Source organism: Bubalus bubalis, chromosome X (assembly GCF_019923935.1).
Source record: "Bubalus bubalis isolate 160015118507 breed Murrah chromosome X, NDDB_SH_1, whole genome shotgun sequence".
In the NCBI taxonomy this organism is placed as follows: domain Eukaryota; kingdom Metazoa; phylum Chordata; class Mammalia; order Artiodactyla; family Bovidae; genus Bubalus; species Bubalus bubalis.
The window spans coordinates 91,848,003-91,874,387 of record NC_059181.1 but is presented as its reverse complement, the minus strand read 5'-3'; the positions used below and the strand labels follow the sequence as shown (position 1 = coordinate 91,874,387).

General features: G+C 40.3%; 2 protein-coding genes across 8 annotated transcripts in view; one reads left to right on the top strand and one right to left on the bottom strand.

Moving 5' to 3' along the window:
* Positions 1 to 410, bottom strand: part of CSTF2 (cleavage stimulation factor subunit 2) — a 31,766-nt gene extending 31,356 nt beyond the window's left edge. For 2 of the 7 annotated variants that reach the window (XM_044937376.2, XM_006059221.4), the window contains exon 1: positions 209 to 404. In XM_044937376.2, the coding sequence (XP_044793311.2) occupies positions 209 to 266 (58 nt within the window). In that variant the 5' untranslated portion in view covers positions 267 to 404. Of the gene's footprint in view, positions 1 to 208 lie in introns of all 7 variants that reach the window. The other 5 variants (XM_044937379.2, XM_006059220.4, XM_006059216.4 and 2 more) reach the window with 5 other exon arrangements.
* A 122-nt stretch (positions 411 to 532) lies between these two features.
* Positions 533 to 26,385, top strand: part of SYTL4 (synaptotagmin like 4) — a 96,513-nt gene continuing 70,660 nt past the window's right edge. Inside the window, exons 1-2 of the mRNA XM_044937373.2 lie at positions 533 to 1,008; positions 2,432 to 2,538. The gene's annotated coding sequence lies outside the window, so the exon portion shown is untranslated. The remainder of the gene's footprint in view (positions 1,009 to 2,431; positions 2,539 to 26,385) is intronic.

Sequence of the window (26,385 nt, the reverse complement as noted above, 5' to 3'; positions counted from 1 at the left end):
AACACGGTAGTTTTTGCTGAGAGACCTTGGGGGAAGGGGTGCATCACTCTGATCACGAGTCTATCAGGCTGGGGGCCCCACAGGATCGAGCTGTAAGCCCGACCTATGGCTCCCAGGGCGATTCCTGAGGCGCAGGGAGGGGATTCGCCGTCGCTCCCTGTCTTTTTCTGTCCCTCCCCGATGGACAGTTCCACATAATTTCTCTCACCGAACACGGAACGTAGAGAACGATCCACCGCAGGGTCTCTCACAGTCAAACCCGCCATCGCTCTTTTCCTGCGGCTTCCGGCGTGCCGAAGATCACTTCTGTACAGTGCTTCAGCCCAGCGCGGACCACACTTCCCTACGGCCGGTGAGCCGGAAGCGCCTGAGACAGAGACGCTTGGGCCGGATGGACGCAAGGTCCCTCCCTCGGCGTCATTCCGTCACAGTCGGTACGTATTACTTTCACTAGAGCACTTGCCGTCGCCCCTGCCCCTCTCTCCCCGTACCCCGCTTGAGAATAACGGTTCTGAGCTAAAGCTCGGCTAATTTGAAGGCTTTTAGTATATAGAATTTCTTATTATTCATTTTTTCCTTAGGCTAACGCAAGTGAATGTCGACCACAAAAATGATTGCGGCGGCGGCTTTACCATAGTAACAGGGAAGTCATTTGATAAACAACCCTGGCACTTTAACTTTAGTTCCTCCCTGTTAGGGAAGGGAAACGCATGGCCCCGCTCCAGCGGCGTGAGTTTTATTCTTTTGCAAAAGCTGTGAACGTTCGGACTGAGAGAAAGAGAGTCGAGGCATCCTAGAGAATGAGGGTTGCTCAGTGTCAAGGCGTCAACATAGCTGAGGATATGGGGAAGTAAAAGCAGAACAAATTCGCCTGCTTTCATGTAGCCTGTGGGCTCCGTTTGCTTGGTGGTGAGGGGGCGGGGCGACGGAGGATATTGGCAGGCAGGGTATCAGAAAACATCGAAACTGGAAGTATCTTTGATCCCTGGTACACAGCAAGCAGCTAAGGTATGATTTTAACTCGGGTTGCTTTGGCTCCAGAGGATGAATGTTTATGTGTTGTATCTACTACTTTCAAATATAACTCAGAATTTTAATGGCGTAACTTGAAATCATTTTGGGGAAAGAACTTAGAGCATAGGGCCCAGTGATGGTGGATCAATGGCTCATAATAATGAACCACTAAAGAACAGGTTGAGGCACCAAGGCTTGTTCTGCCTTCAGCCATTTGTGGAGAATGGACTGTTGGTTCTGTCAATTCATCAACCACTCCTGTTGGTTAAAAAAGAAGAGATGCACTGGGACGACCCAGAGGGATGGAATGGGGAGGGAGGAGGGAGGAGGGTTCAGGATGGGGAACACATGTATACCTGTGGCGGATTCATTTTGATATTTGGCAAATCTAATACAGTTATGTTAAGTTTAAAAATAAAATAAAATTTAAAAAAAAAAAAAAGAAGAGATGTGTACAAGGGATATTTCCTAAGCTTTTTTTTTGGGGGGGGGGAGGTTTCAGATACAGGCTAGATACCTATGACCCTACGTTTCATTGCTATTGTCCATGATTGTCTTTTCCCTTGTATTGCTTCACTCCCAGAGAGGCACATTTGTTTTGCCTCCAGTTTGTAGCCAAATGAAGACAGAAGGTGTTGTCTGATGCTGTTATAGGTATAACATCTCAGAGAGTCATGGAATTACATCCCCCTCTGAAAGGTAGCAACTTCTGGATAGACGTCTTTTCATGGAAAAAGATTCAAAATAGCCCTTGTAGCGTTACCTAAGTTAAGAAAATCCTCTAGGAGGCCTGCAGACATAAGGTAACTTGGGACCCTCAGAGAGCACCTGAATGTTGACACAGATCCTGATCAGTATCTGGCTATGGGTACCAATTGCCTTGCTTTCCAGAAAGAAACATCATTCCTAGGTTTTGCACTACTGCATTATCACACTGATTCTGCACCAGTGTTTATACTTTCTGAGAATGCTTGAGGGTTCAGCTCTGAGGCTACTCTACAGATAATTGTCTAATCCATCAAAGCTGGCTATTCAGTCTTTTGGTTTTAACATTTTCATTTTTTATTTCTTATCTAGCTACTTTTCTTAATTCATGCTTAATGAATATATTTTCTATATTCCTTTCCCAGAATCCTGTTCCTTCAAAGGAGGTTTGGGATTCTTCACCTGTCCAAAGGCTGCCTTATGAGATCTTTTGCTTGGTAGCAGACCAGGGAGTTGGGCAGTCAGCTGAATTGGAAGATTTCATTTGTTCTTGGCAGTGGCATGCTGACCTCTTGTTGCTGATTGAGGACTGCTTCCAAACTAAGCATTGGGGAAAACTGATTAAAAGGAGGAAGTCTTTTAGGTTTTTGTATATAGAAACCACCAGGCTTGTCTAAAACTTTTGTCAATTTGGGGTCTTGTTCTGTTTCAGAACCAGAAATCTGGGAGACCATTGCCTTGGCACATGGAATCCAGGGCCTAGTGAAATGAAGGTGGACATCGCTGGATAGCACTTAAACTCCAACAGTGTGCTGCTAGGTGAGCAGGGCTTGATTGAGCATGTGGATAATGGTATTAGGTTGGGATAAACAGGGTGATGATTAAAAAGAGTTACTATTTGTGAAGGGCCATATTTTGGGTTGGCCCAAAAGTTTGAGTTTTTCCACAAGCTGTTACAGAAAAACCCAAACTTTGGGGCCAATCCAATAGATTACAGAGCTTCTTTACATAGATCTCACTTGATTCTCACAAAACATGGGAGACAGTTTTAGTGTGCTGTCTTTTTTCTTATTGTGATAAAATATGCATAACAAAATTTATAATTTTAACCATTTTAAGTGTATAATTCAGTGGCATTAAGAATAGTCACTTTGTGCAACCATCATCACTGTCCATCTCCAGAACTTTCATATTTTCAAAAACCAAAACTCTGTACCCAGCAAACACTAATTCCCCCTCTCCCCAGCCCCTGTTAACCACCATTCTGTCTCTATGAATTTGAAGACATACCTCACATAAGTGAAATTATAACACTGTTTTTATTTGGTTATGGTTTGTTTAACAGCATAATGTCTTCAAGGTTCATTTATGTTGTAGCATGTATCAGAATTTCCTTCCTTTTTAAGGCTAAATAATAGTCCATTGTGTGTATATACCACGTTTTGTTTATTCCTTCTTGCGTTGTTGAACACCTGAGTTGCTTCTACCTTTTGACTATTGTGAGTAATGCTGCTATCAACATGGGTGTGCAAATATCTGTCTGAGTCCCTGCTCTCAGTTCTTTTGGGTATATACGCAGAAGGTGAATTGCTGGATTGTGTGGTAGTTCTATGTTTAATTTTTAAAAATAATTTTATTTATTTATTTTTGGCTGTGCTGGGCCTTCGTTGCAGTGTGGCCCTTTCTCTAGTTGTGGGGAGCAGGGGCTACTCTCTAGTTGTGGTGTGTGGGCTTCTCATTGCAGTGGCCTCTCTTGCGGAGTATGGGCTCTAGGGCGGGGCTTTCCATGTGGCACTAGTGGTAAAGAACCTGCCTGCCAATGCAACAAGCATAAGAGTCATGGGTTCGATCCATGGATCAGGAAGATCCCCTGGGGAAGGGCATGGCAACCCACTCCAGTATTCTTGCCTGGAGAATCCCATGGACAGAGGAGCTTGGTGGGCTACAGTCCATGTGGCTTGGACAGTAAAGAATCTGCTTGCAATGCAGGAGACTGGGTTCGATCCCTAGGTCAGGAAGATCCCCTGGAGAAGGGAATGGCAAACCACTCCAGTATCCTTGCCTGGAAAATTCCATGGACAGAGGAGCTTGGCGGGCTACAGTCCATGGGATCGCAAAGAGTCAGATATGACTGAACAAGTAACACTCACAGGCTCTAGGGCAGAGGCTCAATAGTTTTGGCACACAGGCTTAGCTGCTCCAATGCATATGGGATCTTCCTGTGTCAGGGATCGAACCCGTATCTACTGCATTGGAGGGCAGATTCTTTACCACTGAGCCACCAGGGAAACCCCTATGTTTAACTTTTTGAGGAACCATCCTATTTTTACATTCTGTCATTTTACATCCTATCATTTTACATTCCTGCCAGGAGTACACAAGGGTTCCTATTTCATCCTCAGCAACATTGTTTGTTTTTTTTTTTTTTAAATACAGTCCACCCTAATGAGTATGAAGTGATATTCCATTGTGGTTTTGATTTGCATTTCCCTATTATATTGGAAAAACCTACCATTCTCCTCTCCTGTGTGTCTCTTTTACTTTAACATAGAACACTTCACTTTTAATACTTCTGTGTTTTTCCCCACATGAAGCAATTCTCTGTGATACCAGGTGGGTGTCCTACAATTTAACTCAATTCTGACACTATCTGCTTGGAGATAGCATCAAATTCATAGGTTAAAGGCTCAGTCCCACAAGACTGCCTTCCACCTCCACTTAAGGTGCCAGTTGTAAGTTCAGGTTATCACCTGTACTTCTGACTAACTGGCTATATAAATGAGAGGTTCCAGTGACTCCCTCCTTGGTTTCAACTTATTAACTAGAGTGGCTCATAGAACTCCAGAGAACAGTTACTTACATTTACTGGTTTATTAAAGGATATGACAAAGGATACAGTTGAACATCCATATAAAAAGATACATAGGATGAGCTCTGTGAGGGTCCTGAGTACGAGAGCTTCTGTCTCTGAAGAGCTGGGGTACATCACCCTTCTGGTAGTTGGATGTGTTCTCCCACTGGGAAACTCTTTGAACTCCTACTTTGGGGATTTTTATGGAGGCTTCATCACATAGGTATGATCAATTATTGCTCTATTTCCAGTCTCTCTCCCCTCTCTGCAGGATAGGGAGAAAGTGGAGCCAAAAAGTCCAAGCTTCTGATCCTAGCTTGGTCATTCTGATAACCAGCCCGCATCTAGGAGCTCACCCGGAGTTGCCTCATTAGAACAAAGATACTCCTAGTGCTCTTACCACTGGGGTGAAAGACCAAATATTAGAATAAGAGGTGCTCCTAGTGCCCTTAGGAAAGGGTTTTAGGAGTTCTGTGCTAGAAACCAAGAATGTAACCAAATATATATGTTTTCTGTTATCTCACACCTAAGGAGTAATGAGCTTTTTGGCTGTTTGTATATGTTTGGAGAAATGTCTATTTAATTCCTTTCCCCATTTTTTAATCTGGTTGTTTGGTTTTTTGTTGTTGTTGAGTGGTAGTGGTTTAAAAAAATATATTTTGGATCCTAATCCCTTATCAGTTATATGGCTTGCAAATATTTCCCCCATGCTGTGGGGTGCCTTTTTACTGTGTTGATAGTGTCCTTTGATGCACATCAGTTTTACATTTTGATAGAGATCAACTTATCTTTTTTTTATTTGTTGCCTGTGCATTTGGTATCATTTCCAAGAAAACTTTGCCAAATCAAGTGTCATGAACCCTTTCTTCTATGTTTTTTCTAAGAGTTTTATAGATTTATCTCTTACATTTAAGTCTTTGGTCCAGTTCGAATTAATTTTTGTATCTGGTTTAAGGTAAAGATCCAACTTCATCTTTTAGCCTGTGGATATCCAGTATTCCCAGTGCCATTTGTTCAAGACTGCCCTTACCCCACTGAATGGCCCTGACACCCTTGTTGAAAATCGTGTGACCATTGACCATATGTGTGAAGATTTATTTCTGGACTCCCAATTCTATTCCATTGATCTATATGTCTGTATTTGCTAGTAACACACTGTTTTGTTTATTGTAACTTTGTACTAAGTTTCAAAATCGGGAAGTATGAGGTCTCCAACTTTTTTTTCTTCAAGATTTTTGTAACTATTCAAAATCCCTTGAGATACTATAGGAGTTTTAGGATGGATATTTTAAAAAATTTCTGCCAAAATGTCACTGGGATTTTAATAAGGATTGATTTTGGTGGCATCATAACAATATTGAATTTTCCAATTCCTAGACATGGATGGCTTTCTATTTATTTGTGTATTCCTTAATTTCTTTCAGTAACCTTTTATAATTTTCAGCATAAAAGACTTTCACCTTTTGGTTAAGTTTATTCCTGAGTATTTTATTTTTTATACATATGCATGTGTATATATATTTGATATATAGCATTGTATTTTTACATGTACATCACAATGATTCCCTATTTGTATATATTGCAAAATGATCACCACAATAAGTCTAGTTAACATCCATCACCCCACATAATCACACTTCTGATGAGAACTTTTTTTTAATTTATTTATTTTAATTGGAAGCTAATTACTTTACAATATTGTAGTGGTTTTTGCCATACATTGACATGAATCACCCATGGGTGTACATCTGTTCCTCTCTTCCACCTCCCTCCCCATCCCATCCCTCAGGGTCATCCCAGTGCACCAGTACTGAGCACCCTGTCTTATTCATTGAACCTGTTCTGGCAATCTATTTCACATATGATAATATACATGTTACAATGCTATTCTCTCAAATCATCCCACCCTCACCTTCTCCCACAGAGTCCAAAAGACTGTTCTTTACATCTGTGTCTCTTTTCCTGTCTTGCATATAGGGTCATCATTACCATCTTTCTAAATTCCATATATTGCATTAGTATACTGTACTGGTGTTTTTCATTTCCAACTTACTTCACTCTGTATAATAGGCTCCAGTTTCATCCACCTCATTAGAACTGATTCAAAAGTATTCTTTTTAATGTCTGAGTAATATTCCATTGTGTATATGTACCACAGCTTTCTTATCCATTCATCTGCTGATGGACATCTAGGATGCTTCCATTCCTAGCTATTGTATACAGTGCTGTGATGAACATTGGGGTACACATGTCTCTTTCAATTCTGGTTTCCTCAGTGTGTATGCCCAGCAGTGGGATTGCTGGGTTGTATGGCAGTTCTATTTCTAGTTTTTTAAGGAATCTATACACTGTTCTCCATAGTGGCTGTACTAGTTTGCATTCCCACCAACAGTATAAGAGGGTTCCCTTTTCTCCACACCCTCTCCAGCGTTTATTATTTGTAGACTTTTGAATAGCAGCCATTCTGACCGGCGTGAGATGGTACCTCACTGTGGTTTTGATTTGATTTCTCTGATAATGAGTGATGTTGAGCATCTTTTCATGTGTTTGTTAGCCATCTGTAGGTCTTCTTTGGAGAAATATCTGTTTAGTTCTTTGGCCCATTTTTTGATTGGGTCATTTATTTTTCTGGAATTGAGCTGCAGGAGCTGCTTGTATATTTTTGAGATTAAATTCTTTGTCAGTTGCTTCATTTGCTATTATTTTCTCCCATTCTGAAGGCTGCCTTTTCACCTTGCTTATAGTTTCCTTCGTGTGCAAAAGCTTTTAAGTTTAATTAGGTCCCATTTGTTTTATTTTTGCTTTTATTTCCATTACTCTGGGAGGTGGGTCATAGAGGATCCTGCTGTGATTTATGTTGGAGAGTATTTTGCCTATGTTTTCCTCTAGGACTTTTATAGTTTCTGGTCTTACGTTTAGATATTTAATCCATTTGAGTTTATTTTTGTGTGTGGTGTTAGAAAGTGTTCGAGTTTCATTCTTTTACAAGTGCTTGACCAGTTTTCCCAGCATCACTCATTAAAGAGATTGTCTTTTCTCCATTGTATATTTTTTACTCCTTTGTCAAAGATAAGGTGTCCATAGGTGTGTGGATTTATCTCTGGGCTTTCTATTTTGTTCCATTGATCTATATTTCTGTCTTTGTGCCAGTACCGTAATGTCTTGATGACTGTAGCTTTGTAGTGTCGTCTGAAGTCAAGCAGGTTGATTCCTCCAGTTGCATTCTTCTTTCTCAAGATTGCTTTGGCTATTTGAGGTTTTTTGTATTTCCATACAAATTGTGAAATTATTTGTTCTAGTTCTGTGAAAAATACCATTGGTAGCTCGATAGGGATTGCATTGAATCTATAGATTGCTTTGGGTAGTATACTCATTTTTCACCACATTGATTCTTCTGATCCATGAACATGGTATATTTGTCCATCTATTTGTGTCATCTTTGATTTCTTTCATCAGTGTTTCATAGTTTTATATATATAGGTCTTTTGTTTCTTTAGGTAGATTTATTCTAGTATTTTATTATTTCATCGCGATGGTGATTGGAATAGTTTCCTTAATTTCTCTTTCTGTTTTCTCATTGTTAGTGTACAAGAATGCAAGGGATTTCTGTGTGTTAATTTTATATCCTGAAACTTTATATATTCACTGATTAGCTCTAGTAATTTTCTGGTGGAGTCTTTAGGGTTTTCTATTTGGAGGATCATGTCATCTGCAAACAGTGAGAGTTTTACTTCTTCTTTTCCAACCTTGATTCCTTTTATTTCTTTTTCTTCTCTGACTGCTGTGGCTAAAACTTCCAAAACTATGTTAAATAGTAGTGGTGAAACTGGGCGCCCTTGTCTTGTTCCTGACTTTAGGGGAAATGCTTTCAATTTTTCATCATTGAGGATAATGTTTGCTGTGGGTTTAACATATATAACTTTTATTATGTTGAGGCATGTTCCTTCTATTCCTGCCTTCTGGAGGGTTTTTATCATAAATGGATGTTGAATTTTGTCAAGGGCTTTCTCTGGGTCTATTGAGATAATCATATGGTTTTTATCTTTCAATTTGTTAATGTAGTGTATTACATTGATTTGTGGATATTAAAGAGTCCTTGCATCCCTGGGATAAAGCCCACTTGGTCATGATGTATGATCTTTTTAATATGTTGTTGGATTCTGTTTGCTAGGATTTTGTTAAGGATTTTTGCATCTATGTTCACCAGTGATATTGGCCTGTAGTTTTATTTTTTTGTGGCATCTTTATCTGGTTTTGGTATTAGGGTGATGGTTGCCTCATAAAATGAGTTTGGCAGTTTACCTTCCTCTGCAATTTTCTGGAAGAGTTTGAGTAGGATAGGTGTTAGCTCTTCTCTCAGTTTTTGGTAGAATTCAGCTGTGAAGCTATCTGGTCCTTGGCTTTTGTTTGCTGGAGGATTTCTGTTTACAGTTTCTATTTCCTTGCTTGTGATGGGTTTGTTAAGATTTTCTATTTCTTCCTAGTTCAATTTTGTAAGAATTTGTCCATTTCTTCCAAGTTGTCCATTTTATTGGCATACAGTTGCTAAAGTAGTCTCTTACGATCCTTTGTATTTCTGTGTTGTCCATTGTGATTTCTCCATTTTCACTTCTAATTTTGTTGATTTGATTCATCTCCCTTTGTTTTGTGATGAATCTGGCTAATGGTTTGTCTATTTATCTTCTCAAAGAATCAGCTTTTGGCTTTGTTGATTTTGGCTTTGTTGATTTTTGCTATGGTCTCTTTTGTTTCTCTTGCATTTATTTCTGCCCTAATTTTTATGATTTCTTTCTTCTACGAACCCTGGGGTTCTTCATTTCTTCCTTTTCTAGTTGCTTTAGATGTAGAGTTAGATTATTTATTTGACTTTTTTTTTTTATTTCTTGAGGTAAGCTTGTATTGCTATGAACCTTCCCCTTAGCACTGCTTTTACTGAGTCCCACAGGTTTTGGGTTGTTGTGTTTCCATTTTCATTCGTTTCTATGCATATTTTGATTTCTTTTTTTATTTCTTCTGTGATTTGTTGGTTATTCAGAAGCATGTTGTTTAGCCTCCATATGTTGGAGTTTTTAATAGTTTTTTTTTCCTGTAGCTGACATCTAATCTTACTGCATTGTGATCAGAAAAGATGCTTGGAATGATTTCAATTTTTTTAACTTACCAAGTCTAGATATATGGCCCAGGATGTGATCTATCCTGGAGAATGTTCTGTGTGCACTTGAGAAAAAGGTGAAATTCCTTGTTTTGGGGTGAAATGTCCTATAGATATCAATTAGGTCTAACTGGTCCATTGTATCATTTAAAGTTTGTGTTTCCTTGCTAATTTTCTGTTTAGTTGATCTATCCATAGGTGTGAGTGGAGTATTAAAGTCTCTGTGCTGCTGTTAATTTCCCCCTTCATACTTGTCAGCATTTGCTTTACATATTGCAGTGCTCCTATGTTGGGTACATATATATTTATAATTGTTATATCTTCTTCTTGGATTGATCCTCTGATCATTATGTAGTGTCCTTCTTTGTCTCTTTTCACAGCCTTTATTTCAAAGTCTATTTTATCTGATATGAGTATTGCTACTCCTGCTTTCTTTTGGTCTCCATTTGCATGAAATATCTTTTTCCATCTCTTCATTTTCAGTCTGTATATGTCCCTTGTTTTTAGGTGGGTCTCTTATAGACAGCACATATACGGGTCTTGTTTTTGTATCCATTCAGCCAGTCTTTGTCTTTTGGTTGGGGCATTCAACCCATTTACATTTAAGGTAATTATTGATAAGTATGATCCCATTGCCATTTACTTTGTTGTTTTGGGTTCGAGTTTATACACCTTTTCTGTGTTTCCTGCCTAGAGAAGATCCTTTACATTTGTTGAAGAGCTGGTTTGGTGGTGCTGAATTCTCTCAGCTTTTGCTTGACTGTAAAGCTTTTGATTTCTCCTTCATATCTGAATGAGATCCTTGCTGGGTACAGTAATCTGGGTTGTAGGTTTTTCTCTTTCATCACTTTAAGTATGTCCTGCCATTCCCTTCTGGCCTGAAGAGTTTCTATTGAAAGATCAGCTGTTATCCTTATGGGAATCCCCTTGTGTGTTATTTGTTGTTTTTCCCTTGCTGCTTTTAATATTTGTTCTTTGTGTTTTATCTTTTTAATTTTATTAATATGTGTCTTGGGGTGTTTTGCCTTGGATTTAATCTGTTTGGGACTCTCTGGGTTTCTTGGACTTGGGTGGCTATTTCCTTCTCCCTTTAAGGGAAATTTTCAGCTATTATCTCCTCAAGTATTTTCTCATGGCCTTTCTTTTTGTCTTCTTCTTCTGGAACTTTTAAGATCTACTCTCTTAGCAACTTTCAAGTACACAATGAAGTATTGCTAAGTATATTCACCATGCTGTACATTACATCCCAGGTCTTATTTATTTTATACCTGGAAGTTTGTATCTTTTGACCACCTTCACCCTTTTCACCCACTCACCAATCCTGGCCCCTGGCAACCACCAGTCTAGTATAACTGTGAGGATTTTTTTTTAAATAAGACTTCACATATAAGAGACCTCACATGGTATTTCTCTGACTTAATTCACTTAACATAGTGCCCTCAAGGTCAATCCATGTAGTCACAAATGGTAATATTTCCTTCTTTTTGTGACTGAATGGTGGCTCAAAGGTAAAAGAATTCACCTGCCATTGCAGGAGATATGGGTTTGATCCCTGGGTTGGGAAGATGCCCTGGAGAAGGAAATGGCAACCCACTCCAGTATTCTTGCCTGGAAAATCCCATGGACAGAGGAGCCTGGCAGGCTATAGTCCATGGGGTCACAAAGAGTTGGGTACAACTTAGTGACTAAACAACAGAAATATTCCATTGTATATGTGTATTACATTTTCTTTCTAGTCATCCGTACATGGGCACTTAGGCTGTTTCCATATCCTGGGTATTGTAAATAATGCTGCAGTCCACATTGGGTTCACATAATTACTTTCAACTTAGTGTTTCTGTTTCCTTCAGATAAATACCCAGAATTGGAATTGCTAGATCATGTAGTAGTTCTATGTTTAATTTTTTGAAGACCCTGTATACTGTTTTCCATAGTGGCCATACCAATTTACATTTCCACCAACAGTGCACAACAATTCCCTTTTCTTCACTCCCTCACCAATACTTGTTATCTCTTGCCTTTTTGAAAACAGCAATTCTGACAGATCTGAGGTGACATTTCATTGTGGTTTTATTTGCATTTCCCAGAAGACTAGTGGTGTTGAGCACCTTTTCATGTATCTGTTGACCATGTGTTTGTCTTCTTTGGAAAAAAGTCTATTCAGATCCTCTGCCCATTTTTAAATCAGATTGTTTGCTTTTTCCCCTTTGAGTGTTATGAGCTCTTTATATATTTTGGATACTAACCCCTTATCAGACATATTATCTGCAAATATTAAATTAAATATTACTTAATTAAATATTAAAATATTATCAGACATATTTCCCATGTGGTAGGTTGCCTTTTTCTTTTGTTGATGCTTTCCTTTGCTGTACAGAAGCCTTTTGGTTACATGTAGTCCCACTTGTTTATTTTTGGTTTTGTTGCCTATACTTACTCTTTTTGATACTATTATAAATGGAACTATTTTCTTAATTTCCTTTACAGATTGTTCATTATGGGTATATATAAATGCAACTGGTTTTTGTATGTTATTTTGTACCCTGCAAATTTACTGAATTAGTTTATTAGTTCTAATGAGATTTTTTTGGGGGAGGAATATTTAGAAAGTTCTACATACAAGATCACATGATCTGCAAACAGATAATTTTACTTCTTCCTTTCCAATTTGGATCCCTTTTATTTTAATTTTCTTGTCTACTTTCTGTGGCTAAAATTTCCTTTTTGATATTGAACATTGTTTATCTGAGAATGTTTTAATTCCTTCCTCATTTCTGAAGGACAGTTTAGTCAGATATAATATAGAAGTCTCAGTTAACATTTATTCTTTCAGCCCTATAAATATGTTATGCCACTTCTGGACTCTGAGGTTTTCACTTAGAAATTTGCTGATCATCTTATTGAGGATCACTTGCACATGAATCACTTTTTCTTGCTCCTTTCAGGATTCTCAGTTTAGCTGTTGGCAGTTTGATTATAATGTATCCTGGTGTAAGCTTCTTCAGTTAATCTTACGTAGAGTTCATTGAGATTCTTGGACTTGTGAATCCATATTTTCCCTCAAATTTGGGAAGGTTTCAGCCATTATTTCTTCAAATAACCTCTCTACTCCTTTTTTCTTTCAGTCTCTGGGACTGTCATAATGCATATGTTACTTGGTGTCCCATAAGTCTTTTAATCTCTGTTGACTTTTCTTCATTTGTTTTTGCCCCTCAGACTTGATCATTTCACATGATATCTTCAGTGTCACTGATTCTTTCTTCTTGTTTCAGTCTACTGTTGAGACCCTTTAGTGGATATTTTTGTTGAGCTCCTGTATTTTCAACTCTAGAATTTCTTTTTTTATTCCTTTTTATAATTTTTAACCTCTTTGTGATATTCTCATTTAAAAAAATATATCCCTTTCCTGATTCCTTTGGTTCTTTGTATTTTCTCTTAGTTCTTTGAGCATACTTAGGATAGTTGTTTTAGTCTTTGGTACTTCTGTGCCTGTGCTTTTTCAGGGACAGTTTCTGCCACTTTATTTTTTTCCTTTGAATGTGGCATTTTCCCCTATTTCTTTGTATGCTTTGTAATTTTTTAAATGGAAAATTAGTTTTGTTTTGTTTTTAAAAACAGCCTTGCAGATAGGCTCTCTTCTGGGAAAGACATTTGCTAACTAACAAGGCTCTGAGCTTTGGCTGTGGTTCCTTTACACCCTGTGGTGCCTAATCCTTATATTTTATTGTCCAAAATCCCTGAACCAGCCAATTATTTTTCAGTCATTGATTTGAAGGATGCTTTCTAGAATTAAGCCTATGCTAAATCATCCTCTAACTATGACTTTAAGACTATTGAGAGGATTCTTAGGCATTACAGGCTACTGCACGTTTGGATTCTGAGTTATGGGAAACTTGCCAGGCCTTTATATAAACTTATAACTGAGATAGTTATATAAAGTTTATAACTTTATATATACTTATAACAAGATCATGGCATCCGGTCCCATCACTTCATGGGAAATGGATGGGGAAACAGTGGAAACAGTGACAGACTTTATTTTCTTGGGCTCCAAAATCACTGCAGATGGTGACTGCAGCCATGAAATTAAAAGACACTTGCTCCTTGTAAGAAAAGCTATGACAAAGCTAGACAGAATACTAAGAAGCAGAAACATTACTTTGCCAACAAAGGTCTGTCTAGTCAAAGCTATGGTTTTTCTAGTAGTCATGTATGGATGTGAGAGTTGGATTCATAAAGAAAGCCAAATGATGAAGAATTGATGCGTTTGAACTGTGGGGTTGGAAAAGACTCTTGAGAGTCCCTTGGACTTCAAGGAGATCCAACCAGTCCATCCTAAAGGAAATCAGTCCTGAATATTCATTGGATATGAAGAAAATATTCATTGGATATAAAAGAAAAGAGGGGGAATGAGAGATACTTCTTAGGCAGGTTGATAAGAAGTCCAGGGTCCCTGAGGAGCAGAAAGGGGTCTGGGGCTGTCAAGAAGGAGAAAAGGACAAACATTTTTTTCTAGATTGCTTTGTCTTAGTATAGCAATGTATTTTGCTCAAGGACATGTTTCTCCTTAACAAGAACCTTCCGACTAATCTTGTTATCTTAAGAGGTATGTTGTAAGGTCTAGTAAGACCTTTCTATTGTTAGTTCTAATCCAGAAAGATGATGCTGTGAAAGTGCTGTACTCAATATGCCAGCAAATTTGGAAAACTCAGCAGTGGCCACAGGGCTGGAAAAGGTCAGTTTTCATTCCAATCCCAAAGAAAGGCAATGCCAAAGAATGCTCAAACTACCACACAATTGCACTCATCTCAAACACTAGTAAAGTAATGCTCAAAATTCTCCAAGCCAGGCTTCAGCAGTACGTGAACTGTGAAATTCCAGATGTTCAAGCTGGTTTGAGAAAATACAGAGGAACCAGAGATCAAATTGCCAACATCAGCTGGATCATCAAAAAAGCAAGAGAGTTCCAGAAAAATATCTATTTCTGCTTTACTGACTATGCTAAAGCCTTTGACTGAGTGGATCACAATAAACTCTGGAAAATTCTGAAAGAGATGGGCATACCAGACCACCTGACCTGCCTCTTGAGAAATCTGTATGCAGGTCAGGAAGCAACAGTTAGAACTGGACATGGAACAACAGACTGGTTCCAAATAGGAAAAGGAATATGTCAAGGCTGTATATTGTCACCCTGCTTATTTAACTTATGTGAAGAATACATCATGAGAAACACTGGGCTGGAAGAAGCACAGACTGGAATCAGGATTGCCCGGAGAAATATCAATAACCTCAGATATGCAGATGACACCACCCTTATGGCAGAAAGTGAAGAGGAACTAAAAAGCCTGTTGATGAAAGTGAAAGAGGAGAGTGAAAAAGTTGGCCTAAAGCTCAACATTCAGAAAACTAAGATCATGGCATCCGGTCCCTTCACTTCATGGGAAATAGATGGGGAAACAGTGGAAACAGTATCAGCCTTTATTTTTTTGGGGTCCAAAATCACTGCAGATGGTGACTGCAGCCATGAAATTAAAAGACGCTTACTCCTTGGAAGGAAAGTTATGACCAACCTAGATAGCATATTCAAAAGCAGAGACATTACTTTGCCAACAAAGGTCTGTCTAGTCAAGGCTATGGTTTTTCCAATAGTCAAGTATGGATGTGAGAGTTGGACTGTGAAGAAAGCTGAGTGCTGAAGAAATGATGCTTTTGAACTGTGGTGTTGAAGAAGACTCTTGAGAGTCCCTTGGACTACAAGGAGATCCAACCAATCCATTCTAAAGGAGATCAGTCCTGGGTGTTCTTTGGAAGGAATGATGCTAAAGCTGAAACTCCAGTACTTTGGCCACCTCATGCTAAGAGTTGTCTCATTGGAAAAGACTCTGATGCTGGGAGGGATTGGGGGCAGGAGGAAAAGGGGACGACAGAGGATGAAATGGCTGGATGGCATCACCGACTCGATGGATGTGAGTTTGAGTGAACTTCGGGAGTTGGTGATGGACAGGGAAGCCTGGCGTGCTGCGATTCATGGGGTCACAAAGAGTTGGACACGACTGAGTGACTGAACTGAACTGAACTGAACTGAATCTTGTTAATTTAAGATGTATGTTGGGGGAGTGGGTCTGATAAAAGTATATAAGGCCTTGATAAGACTAGTGAGTAGGGCACTCTCCATCCCCTTTCTGATGTCTCTTGTTGGAAGCTTTCTCTGTCCCTTTTTGTACTTTAATAAAACTCTGCTACACCAAAGCTCTGGAGTGATCAAGCCTGGTCCCTGGTCCTGAAGCTATATCTTCTTCGGAGATCATGAATCTAACGTCGTTCACCATAAGCTATCAGGTGTATATAGAGTGGAGGCTACTCTGACCTAGCTGATGCCAATGTGCAGTTGTTTTTTTTTTTTCCCCCTCTGGGGGGTGTCCTATCTGATTGTCTATTCGTCACTGCTTCAGAGAAACAGAAGTATCAACTTTCTACCAATTTCTTCCTCAGAAGCAATGGAAGGATGGAGTTTTGACATCATCCTTGTTCTTTCTTTCCTGTTCTGTTTTTCTTCAAGGCCCTAGTTTTACTCTAAAAAAACCTCCTGTTGTGATTATTTTGAAGACCTACAGAAAGAGATACCATCTGAAAACTTTGACACAGGCCAGTCATAGGATTTAGAGCTCAGAGGGAACTAATCTTCTTCTTTAAGAAAGACCACTTTAAGTCCTCTAGCTAAATATCTTTCTTTTCTAAATCCTGTTGCAACTTTTCAGTTCATCCAGAGATGAGATAGTTATCAGTTTGGATGTGTGCTCTCTGTGACCCCATGGACTGTGGCTCACCAGGCTCCTCTGTGCATGGGATTTCCCAGGCAAGAATACTGGAGTGGCTTGCCGTTCCCTTCTCCAGGGGATATTCCTGACCCAGGGATCAAACCCAAGTCTCTTGTGTCTCCTGCATTGGCAGGCAGATTCTTTACCACTGTACCACCTGGGAAGCCCCTAACTGTCAGTTTACTGAACTTCAAATAGAAAGATAGGAAAGGGTAGACACTCAGTGCACTTGTTTGTTTACTCAAAATTGGTGCTAGGACACAGAAAATTTGGTGAAGCTTCCCAGTTACTAGTTGCACATATAATTTTAATCTATTTTTGTCAGGTTTCATCCTCACATACCTTTGGCTACACACTGGAAATAGCCTCAAGATTGTCAATCAGGAGTGCAAGAAGAACCACAAAGAGAATTCAAAGAGAAAAAGCAGGGATTAAACCTAAGTGAAGAGATGTGCAGACAGCCCTTCCCTGTAAGTCTAAAGAGAGAAATTTTGAATTGCCTTATCAAAAAGGAATGGCAGCAGCAAGACAGATGGAGATGTGACCTCCAGATCCTTGAAGATTAAGCCTGTGGTATGAGAATTGATATAAGCAGAATGGGAGAGAGATCAGTAATGCAGGTTGTGGTATGAAATGATTAGACTATAGGCTACTGCATCAGCAAAAACTGTCCTTTGCTTGGAGGCATGTGGATGCTTAATTAACTGAGGCATTATAAGGCTAGCACAATCTTATTACAGTGACTACCATTCTTATGAAGCATTATATATGATGCTAGAACAGTCTTCTATAGTGTTCTTATTAACAACAGAAAAGCTGTACAATCCATGCTTTCCTCTGATTCTTGCCCGTGTAATAGTCACTTCCTGTAAGGGAAGGGTTAGTTTTGTGATGATATAACAAATTACATAAAATGAACTCCTGTGGTTGTCATCTAGAGTATTGAGATGGTTTCCCACTCTACAGAATGGTAGAATGGGAATACTGATGGGAACCTCAAGGGAATAGAAATGGCGGCAGCACTTTTGCAAAGAAGGAAAAGCAGATGGAATCCTAGGGACCTTTGGCTAGGGACTGGACCTGAGCCTGAGAAATGACACTAAAGTTGCATATTAGAAAAGCCTTTATGTGGGATATATCACATCTCTCATATCCTATTGTTATCATAATCAAACTTTATCATTTTGAAGGTGAGAAAACAAGGAACAGTGATGTACATGAGAATCACTTTTTTAAGCACACATGATTAATCGAATTGAGTTTATATCTTTTTGATTCTCAGCCCAGGCCTGATCCTTTTGGACTACAGTGCCCCTAATGGAAATGTACCAAAGGAAGATAGGTCCTACTCAAGTGTGAAGAATCAAGCAAAGGGTTAACTGGACTGAAGAGTGGATACCAAACTACTTTTTCTTTTTTAAGTTTGATAGAAGCAAACAAACTGTTGGAAGAATTAGAAGATATTTTCTGTGTTGAGAACTTGATTTTTCTATGCTTTCAGTACTGAATCATCCTAGCATGGTGTAATAGAAAGGTGTTGGATTTAAGTACTTATTCCTTCCTTTATCATTAATGTGTTACTTAACTTCTCTGTGGAGACGGCAATGGCACCCCACTCCAGTACTCTTGCCTGGAAAATCCCATGGACAGAGGAGCCTGGTGGGCTGCAGTCCATGGTATCGCGAAGAGTCAGACATGACTGAGTGACGTCACTTTCACTTTTCACTTTCATGCATTGGAGAAGGAAATGGCAACCCACTCCAGTGTTCTTGCCTGGAGAGTCCCAGGGACGGGGTAGCCTGGTGGGCTGCCGTCTATGGGGTCGCACAGAGTTGGACACAACTGAAGCGACTTAGCAGTAACTTCTCTGAGCCACAGTTTCTTCATCTGTAGAGCAGAGATAGTAACATTGCCTAATTTATAGGGCTATTGTGAGGATTAAAAGAGATATGCATGTAAAGCCAAAAATAGTAGCTCTAAAGAGTTCTCTGAATCTAGTTAAAGCACTTTGGGCCATGTGTAGAATGGTACATCTCCCTGTAGAGAAAGTATTTTCCCAAATATGAGTTTTAACACACACTGAAATGTGGTTTTGCTCATCCAGGAAAACCCAGGACCACAAGGACTTCATCTTTATGACTCCTTTTTCCTCCTCATTGTTATCTTAGACCCCAGAAGACAGGACTGGATTTCATAGGCAGCTCTGTATTTCAGCATAAGAAAAACAAGGCTAGAAATTCCACCAGAGATGAGGGCTTTGCTTGTCCTTGGGTGGGGTTTCTTAGCTTCCATACTATTGATGTTTTCACCTGGATACTACTTTGTTGTTGCAGGGGTGGGGGTGGGGGTGGTGGGCTGTGCTGTATACTGGGGGCTTTCCTGCTGGCTCAGACAGTAAAGAACCTGCCTGCAATGCAGAAGACCTGGGTTTGATCCCTGAGTTAGAAAGATCCCTTGGAGAAGGGAATGGCAACCTACTCCAGTGTATACTACAGGTTCTTTAGAAGCATCCCTGGCCTCTACCTATTAGATGCCAGTGGCACCTCATTCCTTCCCCTAGTTGTGCTGGCCAAAAGTACCCCCAGATATTGCCAAATGTCCTGTGGGACAAGAGGCAACTTTGAGAACCTAGGAGAAATGAATCTGCTAGCTGTTTAGCACACAAACATCCTGTAGGATAAGCTAATGAAATCTTTAGGAAGGATTGGTAATTTAAAGGGCAAGGAAGAATGAAGAAAAGAAGAATTCAGGCGAGGAACACTCTGAACTTTGAAAGAGAACCTGTGTTATATTTCAGGTCTTACTGATACAGAGATTAATAAGACATAGGTTCTGCTCTCAAGGGGCTCATGTTTTAATGGGAAGGTCCACCACTTGAACAACGAGAATGCCATGGAGTGAGTGCTGCGTCCGAGATATATAGAAGGTGCTGTGGGGCAGTGGGGGCCCAGAGGTCAGGCACCCATATTAGTGGGGTACAGGAAAGGCTTTCCAGAAGAGATCATATGTGAGCTGAAGAATGAGAAAGGATTAGCCTGGCAAAGATAAAGGGAGGATGGAAGAGACGTAAGAGAATTTGGGGTTTGGTTGGAAGTGCAGATCATTTAGGTTGATTGGGAGAGGAGCATTCAAGAACAAAGAGTGTGGAAGAGATGGCATGTAAGAACTAGGAGGCAGGAGGGAAGGGATATATACATGGCTCGGTGGTAAAAGAATCCACCTGTGAAGGCAGGAGTTGCAAGAGATCCCAGTTCAATCCCTGGGTACTGAAGATCCCGTAGAGAAGGAAATGGCAACCCACTCCAGTATTCTTGCCTAGAGACTCTGATGGAGAGAGGAGCCTGGCAGGCTACAGTCCATAGGGTTGCAAAGAGTCGGACATGATTGAGCACGCACACACCATATATATATATATATATATATATATATATATATGGTGTGTGTGTATATATTTATATATATATATATATATATAATTTTGATTGGTTCATGTTGTTTTTCAGCAGAAACCAACACAAAACTGTAAAACTATTTTCCACCAACTAAAAATATTAATAACATTTAAAAAATAGCTAAGAGAGCCTACCCTTTAACAAAAACTTTGAGAATATAAAAATAAAGCTGATTGAAAATTAAAAAAAAAAAAGATAGGAAGCAGATCATGAAAGTCCCTCTAAGCCACATGAAAGACAACTCTGAGAACTATCAAGAGCCATTGAGTTTCTCCATTATCTTGTTTGACTTTAAGGAAGATTATTTTAGCTGCAGGGTAGAAGACAGATTGGAAGTAGGGTGACCAGTCAGGAGGTTATTATTGTAGTCCAAGTGAGAGATGATTATGACTTGACTTAGGGTAGTGGCAGTGAGAAGGATTTCAAGATTTGTGTATATGATGAGAACAATAGGATCTGGGGATGAGTTAGGTATGGGGACAATTTCTGGTTTGTCCTGTTTGTATGCTATTCACTACGATGGACAACATTGGGGATAGAAGAGGTTTGGTAGGCAGATGAAGTTTAATTTGGGAGAAGTTGAATTTGAAATAGTTGTGATCACTGAGGTGGGGATATCTAGTAGACATTAAATATATGAGCCTGAAGATCAGGAGAGAATTTAGGGTAAAGATTCAAGATTGAGAGTCATCAGGAGAAACAAGCCATGGAAATGGATGAAATAGTCCAAGGAGAATGTGTATACTGAAAAGGGATGAGGGCTAAGGATATTCCTAGGGCCTGGTTCTTCACTTCATTTGTATCACATCCTCTGAGAAACGTTCCTTCACTAACTTATGTAAAATATCACCTCATCACTCTATTCCTTTACCCTGCTTTCATTTGGTAACACATTACAATTGCACATTATGCTACATATATGACCCGTTAGCTTTTAGGCTACTCTCAGATATTTACAATAGTATAATCAATAGGCATTACAGAGTTCAACCACTAAAATTAAAATTTTTTCTCACATTCAATTTAAAGCTTCTTCATCCCCCTACCTCCAGTGCAGTTGACTGGAGATCCCACAGATCTTCAATGAAGAAAAGTGACTTAGTCTGTTCTTTCACTCTCCTGGCTCCTTCCTGCCCTACTTGCTCTGCTGCTTCACGTTCCTCTAGTGTTGACAGTCCCAGTAGGTAGGAAGAGAGAGTCTTAAAGGGACTGCTGCTGCTGCTGCTAAGTTGCTTCAGTCGTGTCCGACTCTGTGCGACCTCATAGACGGCAGCCCACCAGGCTCCCCCGTCCCTAGGATTATCCAGGCAAGAACACTGGAGTGCGTTGCCATTTCTTTCTCCAATGCATGAAAGCGAAAAGTGAAAGTGAAATCGCTCGGTCGTGTCCAACTCTTAGTGACCCTATGGACTGCAGCCCACCAGGCTCCTCCGTCCATGGGATTTTCCAGGCAAGAGTGCTGGAGTGGGGTGCCATTGCCTTCTCCGCTTAAAGGGACAGTGAGGCTTAACTGAGTGGATCTTTGAGTGGATCTGGTGTAATCTGGCTATCAGTGCCCCAGCACTGCCTTTTCTTGCAATGTATTTTTGTGGTTTCTTCAGAGACGCCTTCACTTCCCATTCCCCTAGTGGACCTCCTCCCTGTGCCATTCCTGATGGGAACAATATACACTGACTTGACTGTCTTCCCCTATGGCTCTTGCTCACACAACTTTCTCCTCATGGGATCCTCATTTTTCTGCTGGAGTTGCCAGATACACTCTAAGGAAACTACCTGGCCCATAGAAAACATGGTCCCTTGGAAGTCTAGACCTCTCTCTTTGTCCTGCTGTTGTGAACAACTTCAACCAGTTTTCTGCCTTCAGTTTTCTTCAGGTGAAAGTCAAGCACAAGCTTGCCTTATTCAAACACCACAGGACATATGTTAAGTTCTCCCACGAACCCTTCCTGCTTTAGTGGCTACATAGGCAGGCCTAAACATTTCTGTAGTGCAGCAAGCCTTCAACCTGAGATTAAGATACCAGTCTCACCTCTTGAAAGGTTTAACTGAGACCTTTTTGCTTGCTTTGAACAGAGCTTCCCTGGCCCAGGTAGTAAAGAATCTGCCTGCAATGTGGGAGATGTGGGTTCCATCCCTGGGTCGGGAAGATCCCCTGGGAAGAGAATGGCAACCCAGTCCAGTATTCTTGCCTGGAGAATCCCATGGATAGAGGAATTTGGTGGGCTACAGTCTATGGAGTTGCAAAGAGTCGGACATGACTGAGTGACTAACATACTTAACAGGGGAACCATAGTGCCTTCTACTCCCATGAATCCTCTTAAACATTCTCTTTCTCTTCCTCGAATTAATTTCTAGAGTTCTCCTGGATGTAAGGGAGGTGACTGGTGAGTAATGATAATTGAAATACCAGTTTAGCTACCTCTTAGTACTTATTTGATGTGATTATTTATAACTGAGAAGCAATATAAAATACTAGTTAAGAACATAGACTCTGGAGCCATTTTTCAAATCCCAACTTAAACCATTTGACCTCTCTGTGCCTCAGTTTTTTTATTTGTAAAATGGGAGTAGTAATGGTATCTATATCACAGGATTTTTTTGTGAGGACTAAATGTGTATGTGTGTGTCTTAGATTAATATCTTAGAATAGTAATTGGAATAATAGTAAGTGTGATGTGTGTTTGCTACTGTGCTACTATTTATTGTTCTTTGACTTAGAATGTAAGCTCCGTGTGTGCAAGATCTTTGTTTGTTTGTTTACTGCTGCATTTCCAGCTCCAAAACCAATGCATTTAATAAGTACTAGTAAATGTTAGCAGAGAAGGTAATGGCAACCCACTCCAGTACTCTTGCCTGGAAAATCCCATGGATGGAGGAGCCTGGTAGGCTGCAGTCCAGGGAGTTGCTCAGTCGTGTCCGACTGAGCGACTTCACTTTCATGCATTGGAGAAGGAAATGGCAACCCACTCCAGTGTTCTTGCCTGGGGAATCCCAGGGATGGTGGAGCCTGGCGGGCTGCCGTCTGTGGGGTCGCACAGAGTTGGACACGACTGAAGTGACTTAGCAGCAGCAGCAGTAAATGTTAGTGCCCACAGATTTCTCCTGAGTAAATGTGATGGTTAAGCCTTGAATGTTAAAGTGTGGGCAAAGTGTGGTCTGAGAAGAGTAAGAAAAACAGAGAGAGGAGAACCAGGAAGCTATGATATTCCAGAAATGATAGGAGAGGAGGAGAACTTCCCTGGCTCAGGCAGTAAAGAATCAGCCTACAATGCAGGAGACCTGGGATTGATCCCCGAGTTGGGAAGATCCCCTGGAGGACGGCATGGCATCCTATTCCAGTATTCTTGCTTGGAGGATCCCATGGACATAGGAGCCTGATGGGCTACAGTCCATGGGGTTGCAAAGAGTTGGACATGACTGAGTGACTAACACTTTGTCACTTTCATAGGAGAAGAGACTTAAGTAAGTAAGAAGCGGGCAATAGCATCAAACATTGCTAGAGTGGCAAAGGAAAATAAAACACATAGGTCATTACATTTTGTAACAAGGCGCCCCTATCTTTTGCTTTCATAGCCTGGTAAATAATGGATTTCCTTCCTTCAGAAATGCTTTTATTAGAATGAATGACCACTCAGAATAAATCTTTGAATAGTTCTTAAAAGTTACCAACCCTCAAAGAATAAACCAGTCCTGCATTTATTTATTTTGGCCATAATCACAAAGGACCCATTCTCAATAAAATTCAGAACATTTAACCCTGATGTCAACCCTCCTCTTGAATCAAACAGCAAAACCTGCTGTTAACATCTGCATTCAACTCCATGCCACTTCTCCTAAGAATGTCCTTCTCCCTTTTCCCTTCCCTCAACCCATCCTCTCTTTTCAAGAGTATAAGTAGTATATATAGAGAGCCCTAACAACTAATAATAAAAGACAAATAATCTAATTTAGAAATGGACAAAGGATTTAAATAGGCATTTCTTCAAAGAAGATATACCAATGGCTAGTAAATACATGAAAAGGTGCTCAACTCTTTAGTTATTGCTGCTGCTGCTGCTAAGTCACTTCAGTCGTGTCCGACTCTGTGCGACCCCATAGACGGCAGCCCACCAGGCCCCGCCGTCCCTGGGATTCTCCAGGCAAGATCACTGGAGTGGGTTGCCATTTCCTTCTCCAATGCATGAAAGTGAAAAGTGAAAGTGAAGTCGCTCAGTCATGTCCAACTCTTAGCGACCCCATGGATTGCAGCCTACCAGGCTCCTCCGTCCATGGGATTTTCCAGGCAAGAGTACTGGAGTGGGGTGCCATTGCCTTCTCCCTTTTAGTTATTAGGGAAATGCAAATCAAAACTACAATAATAAACCCACTTCACATCCACTGGAATGTCTAATCAAAAAAAAACAACAACACAATAATAACCACTGTTACCAAGGATGTGGACAAATTAGGACTGTCATACATTGCTGGTGGGAATGTAAAATGCTGTAGCCACTTGGGAAACCAGTCTGGCTATTTTTGAACTGTGGTTCTGGAGAAGTCTTTTGAGAGTCCCTTGGACAGCAAGGAGATCCAACCAGTCCATTCTAAAGGAAATCAGTCCTGAATATTCAATGGAAGGACCGATGCTGAAGCTGAAACTCCAATACTTTGGCCACCTGATGTGAAGAACTGACTCCTTAGAAAAGACCCTGACACTGGGAAAGATTGAAGGCAGGAGCAGAAGGGGATGACAGAGGATGAGATGGCTGGAAGGCATTGCTGACTCAATGGACATGAGTTTGAATAAACTCCGGGAGTTGGTGATGGACAAGGAGGCCTGGTATGCTGTAGTCCATGGAGTTGCAAAGAGTCAGACACGACTGAATGACTGAACTGAACTGAACTGTGAGTGTCTGGGTTTGCTTGCATTGGACCCCTCACAATATTTGGTATAAGATTTAAGCACAATATCCTTGGGGCAAACAAGGAGGCTCAAACAGAAATAGACAGCAGTTTGTAAGGCATGGAATCTGTGTAAATAGGCCGCTGACTAACTGTTTTGGTTCATCGTTTATGTTTGTCCCTGTGTATTTGTAGCTGGTTCGTGAGACTGTCTTAGAGTAAAGGAGTCAGATCCTAACATTCTCCTTAATAAGGTAGACCTTGGAGAATAAGAAAGTGCATATACAGAAAGAAGTAAGAACACAAAATACTATTACTGAGGAATAAGGGGTTTGGACTAAATATTTTCTGAATTCTCTACTGGATGAAGGTATTACCAGCTCTGCCAAAGACCACCTGCAAAGAAGAAGCAGAGAAGTGCTTGGTCTGAGTTCCCCACAGGCCAGGATAGGGAGTTGAACACATTCATAGCCCAGGGCTGAGCAGCAGGCTTTGTGAGCTGAGTTGGCAAAGCCAGACAGAACAAAAGGATTTCCTTTTTGAAGTGGCTTCTTCACACTTCAGGCTGTAGGCAGGGTACTGAAGGACTAAAGTATGGAAGAAAAATAAGGGTAGAGCCTGGAAAAGCTGAATTTTGCCGTTTTGTCTGTTAGAATTAAAATAATTTTTTTTCCCTTTTAAGGTTTTTCCAAAAATTTTATATCATCAATGCCATATTTGCTCATTATAAGAAAGTTGAAAATTAAAATTTAAAAAATATAGTTCAGTTCAGTCAAACAGTCGAGTCCTACTCTTTATGATCCCATGGACTGCAGCCTTCCAGGCCTCCCTGGCCATCACCAGGTCCCGGAGTTTACTCAAACTCATGTCCATTGAGTCAGTGATGCCATCCAACCATCTCATCCTCTGTTGTCCCCTTCTGCTCCTGCATTCAATCTTTCCCAGCATCAGGGTCTTTTCCAAGGAGTCAGTTCTTCACATCAGGTGGCCAAAGTATTGGAGTTTCAGCTTCAGCATCAGTCCTTCCATTGAATGTTCATGATTGGTTTCCTTTAGAATGGACTAGTTGGATCTCCTTGCAGTCCAAGGGACTCTCAAGAGTCTTCTCCAACACCACAGTTCAAACGCATCAATTCTTCAGGGCTCAGCTTTTTTTATGGCCCAACTCTCCCATCCATACATGACCACTGGAAAAACCATAGTTTTGACTAGACAGACCTTTGTTGGCAAAGTGATGGCTCTGCTTTTTAATATGCTGTCTAGGTTGCCCATAACTTTTCTTCCAAGGAGCAAGTGTCTTTTAATTTCATGGCTGCAGTCAACATCTGCAATGATTTTGGAGCCCCCAAAAATAAAGTCTGTCACAGTTTGTACTGTTTCCCCATCTATTTGCCATCAAGTGATGGGACCAGATGCCATGATCTTAGTTTTCTGAATGTTGAGTTTTAAGCCAACTTTTTCACTCTCCTCTTTCATGTTCATCAAGAGACTCTTTAGTTCTTCTTCCTTTGT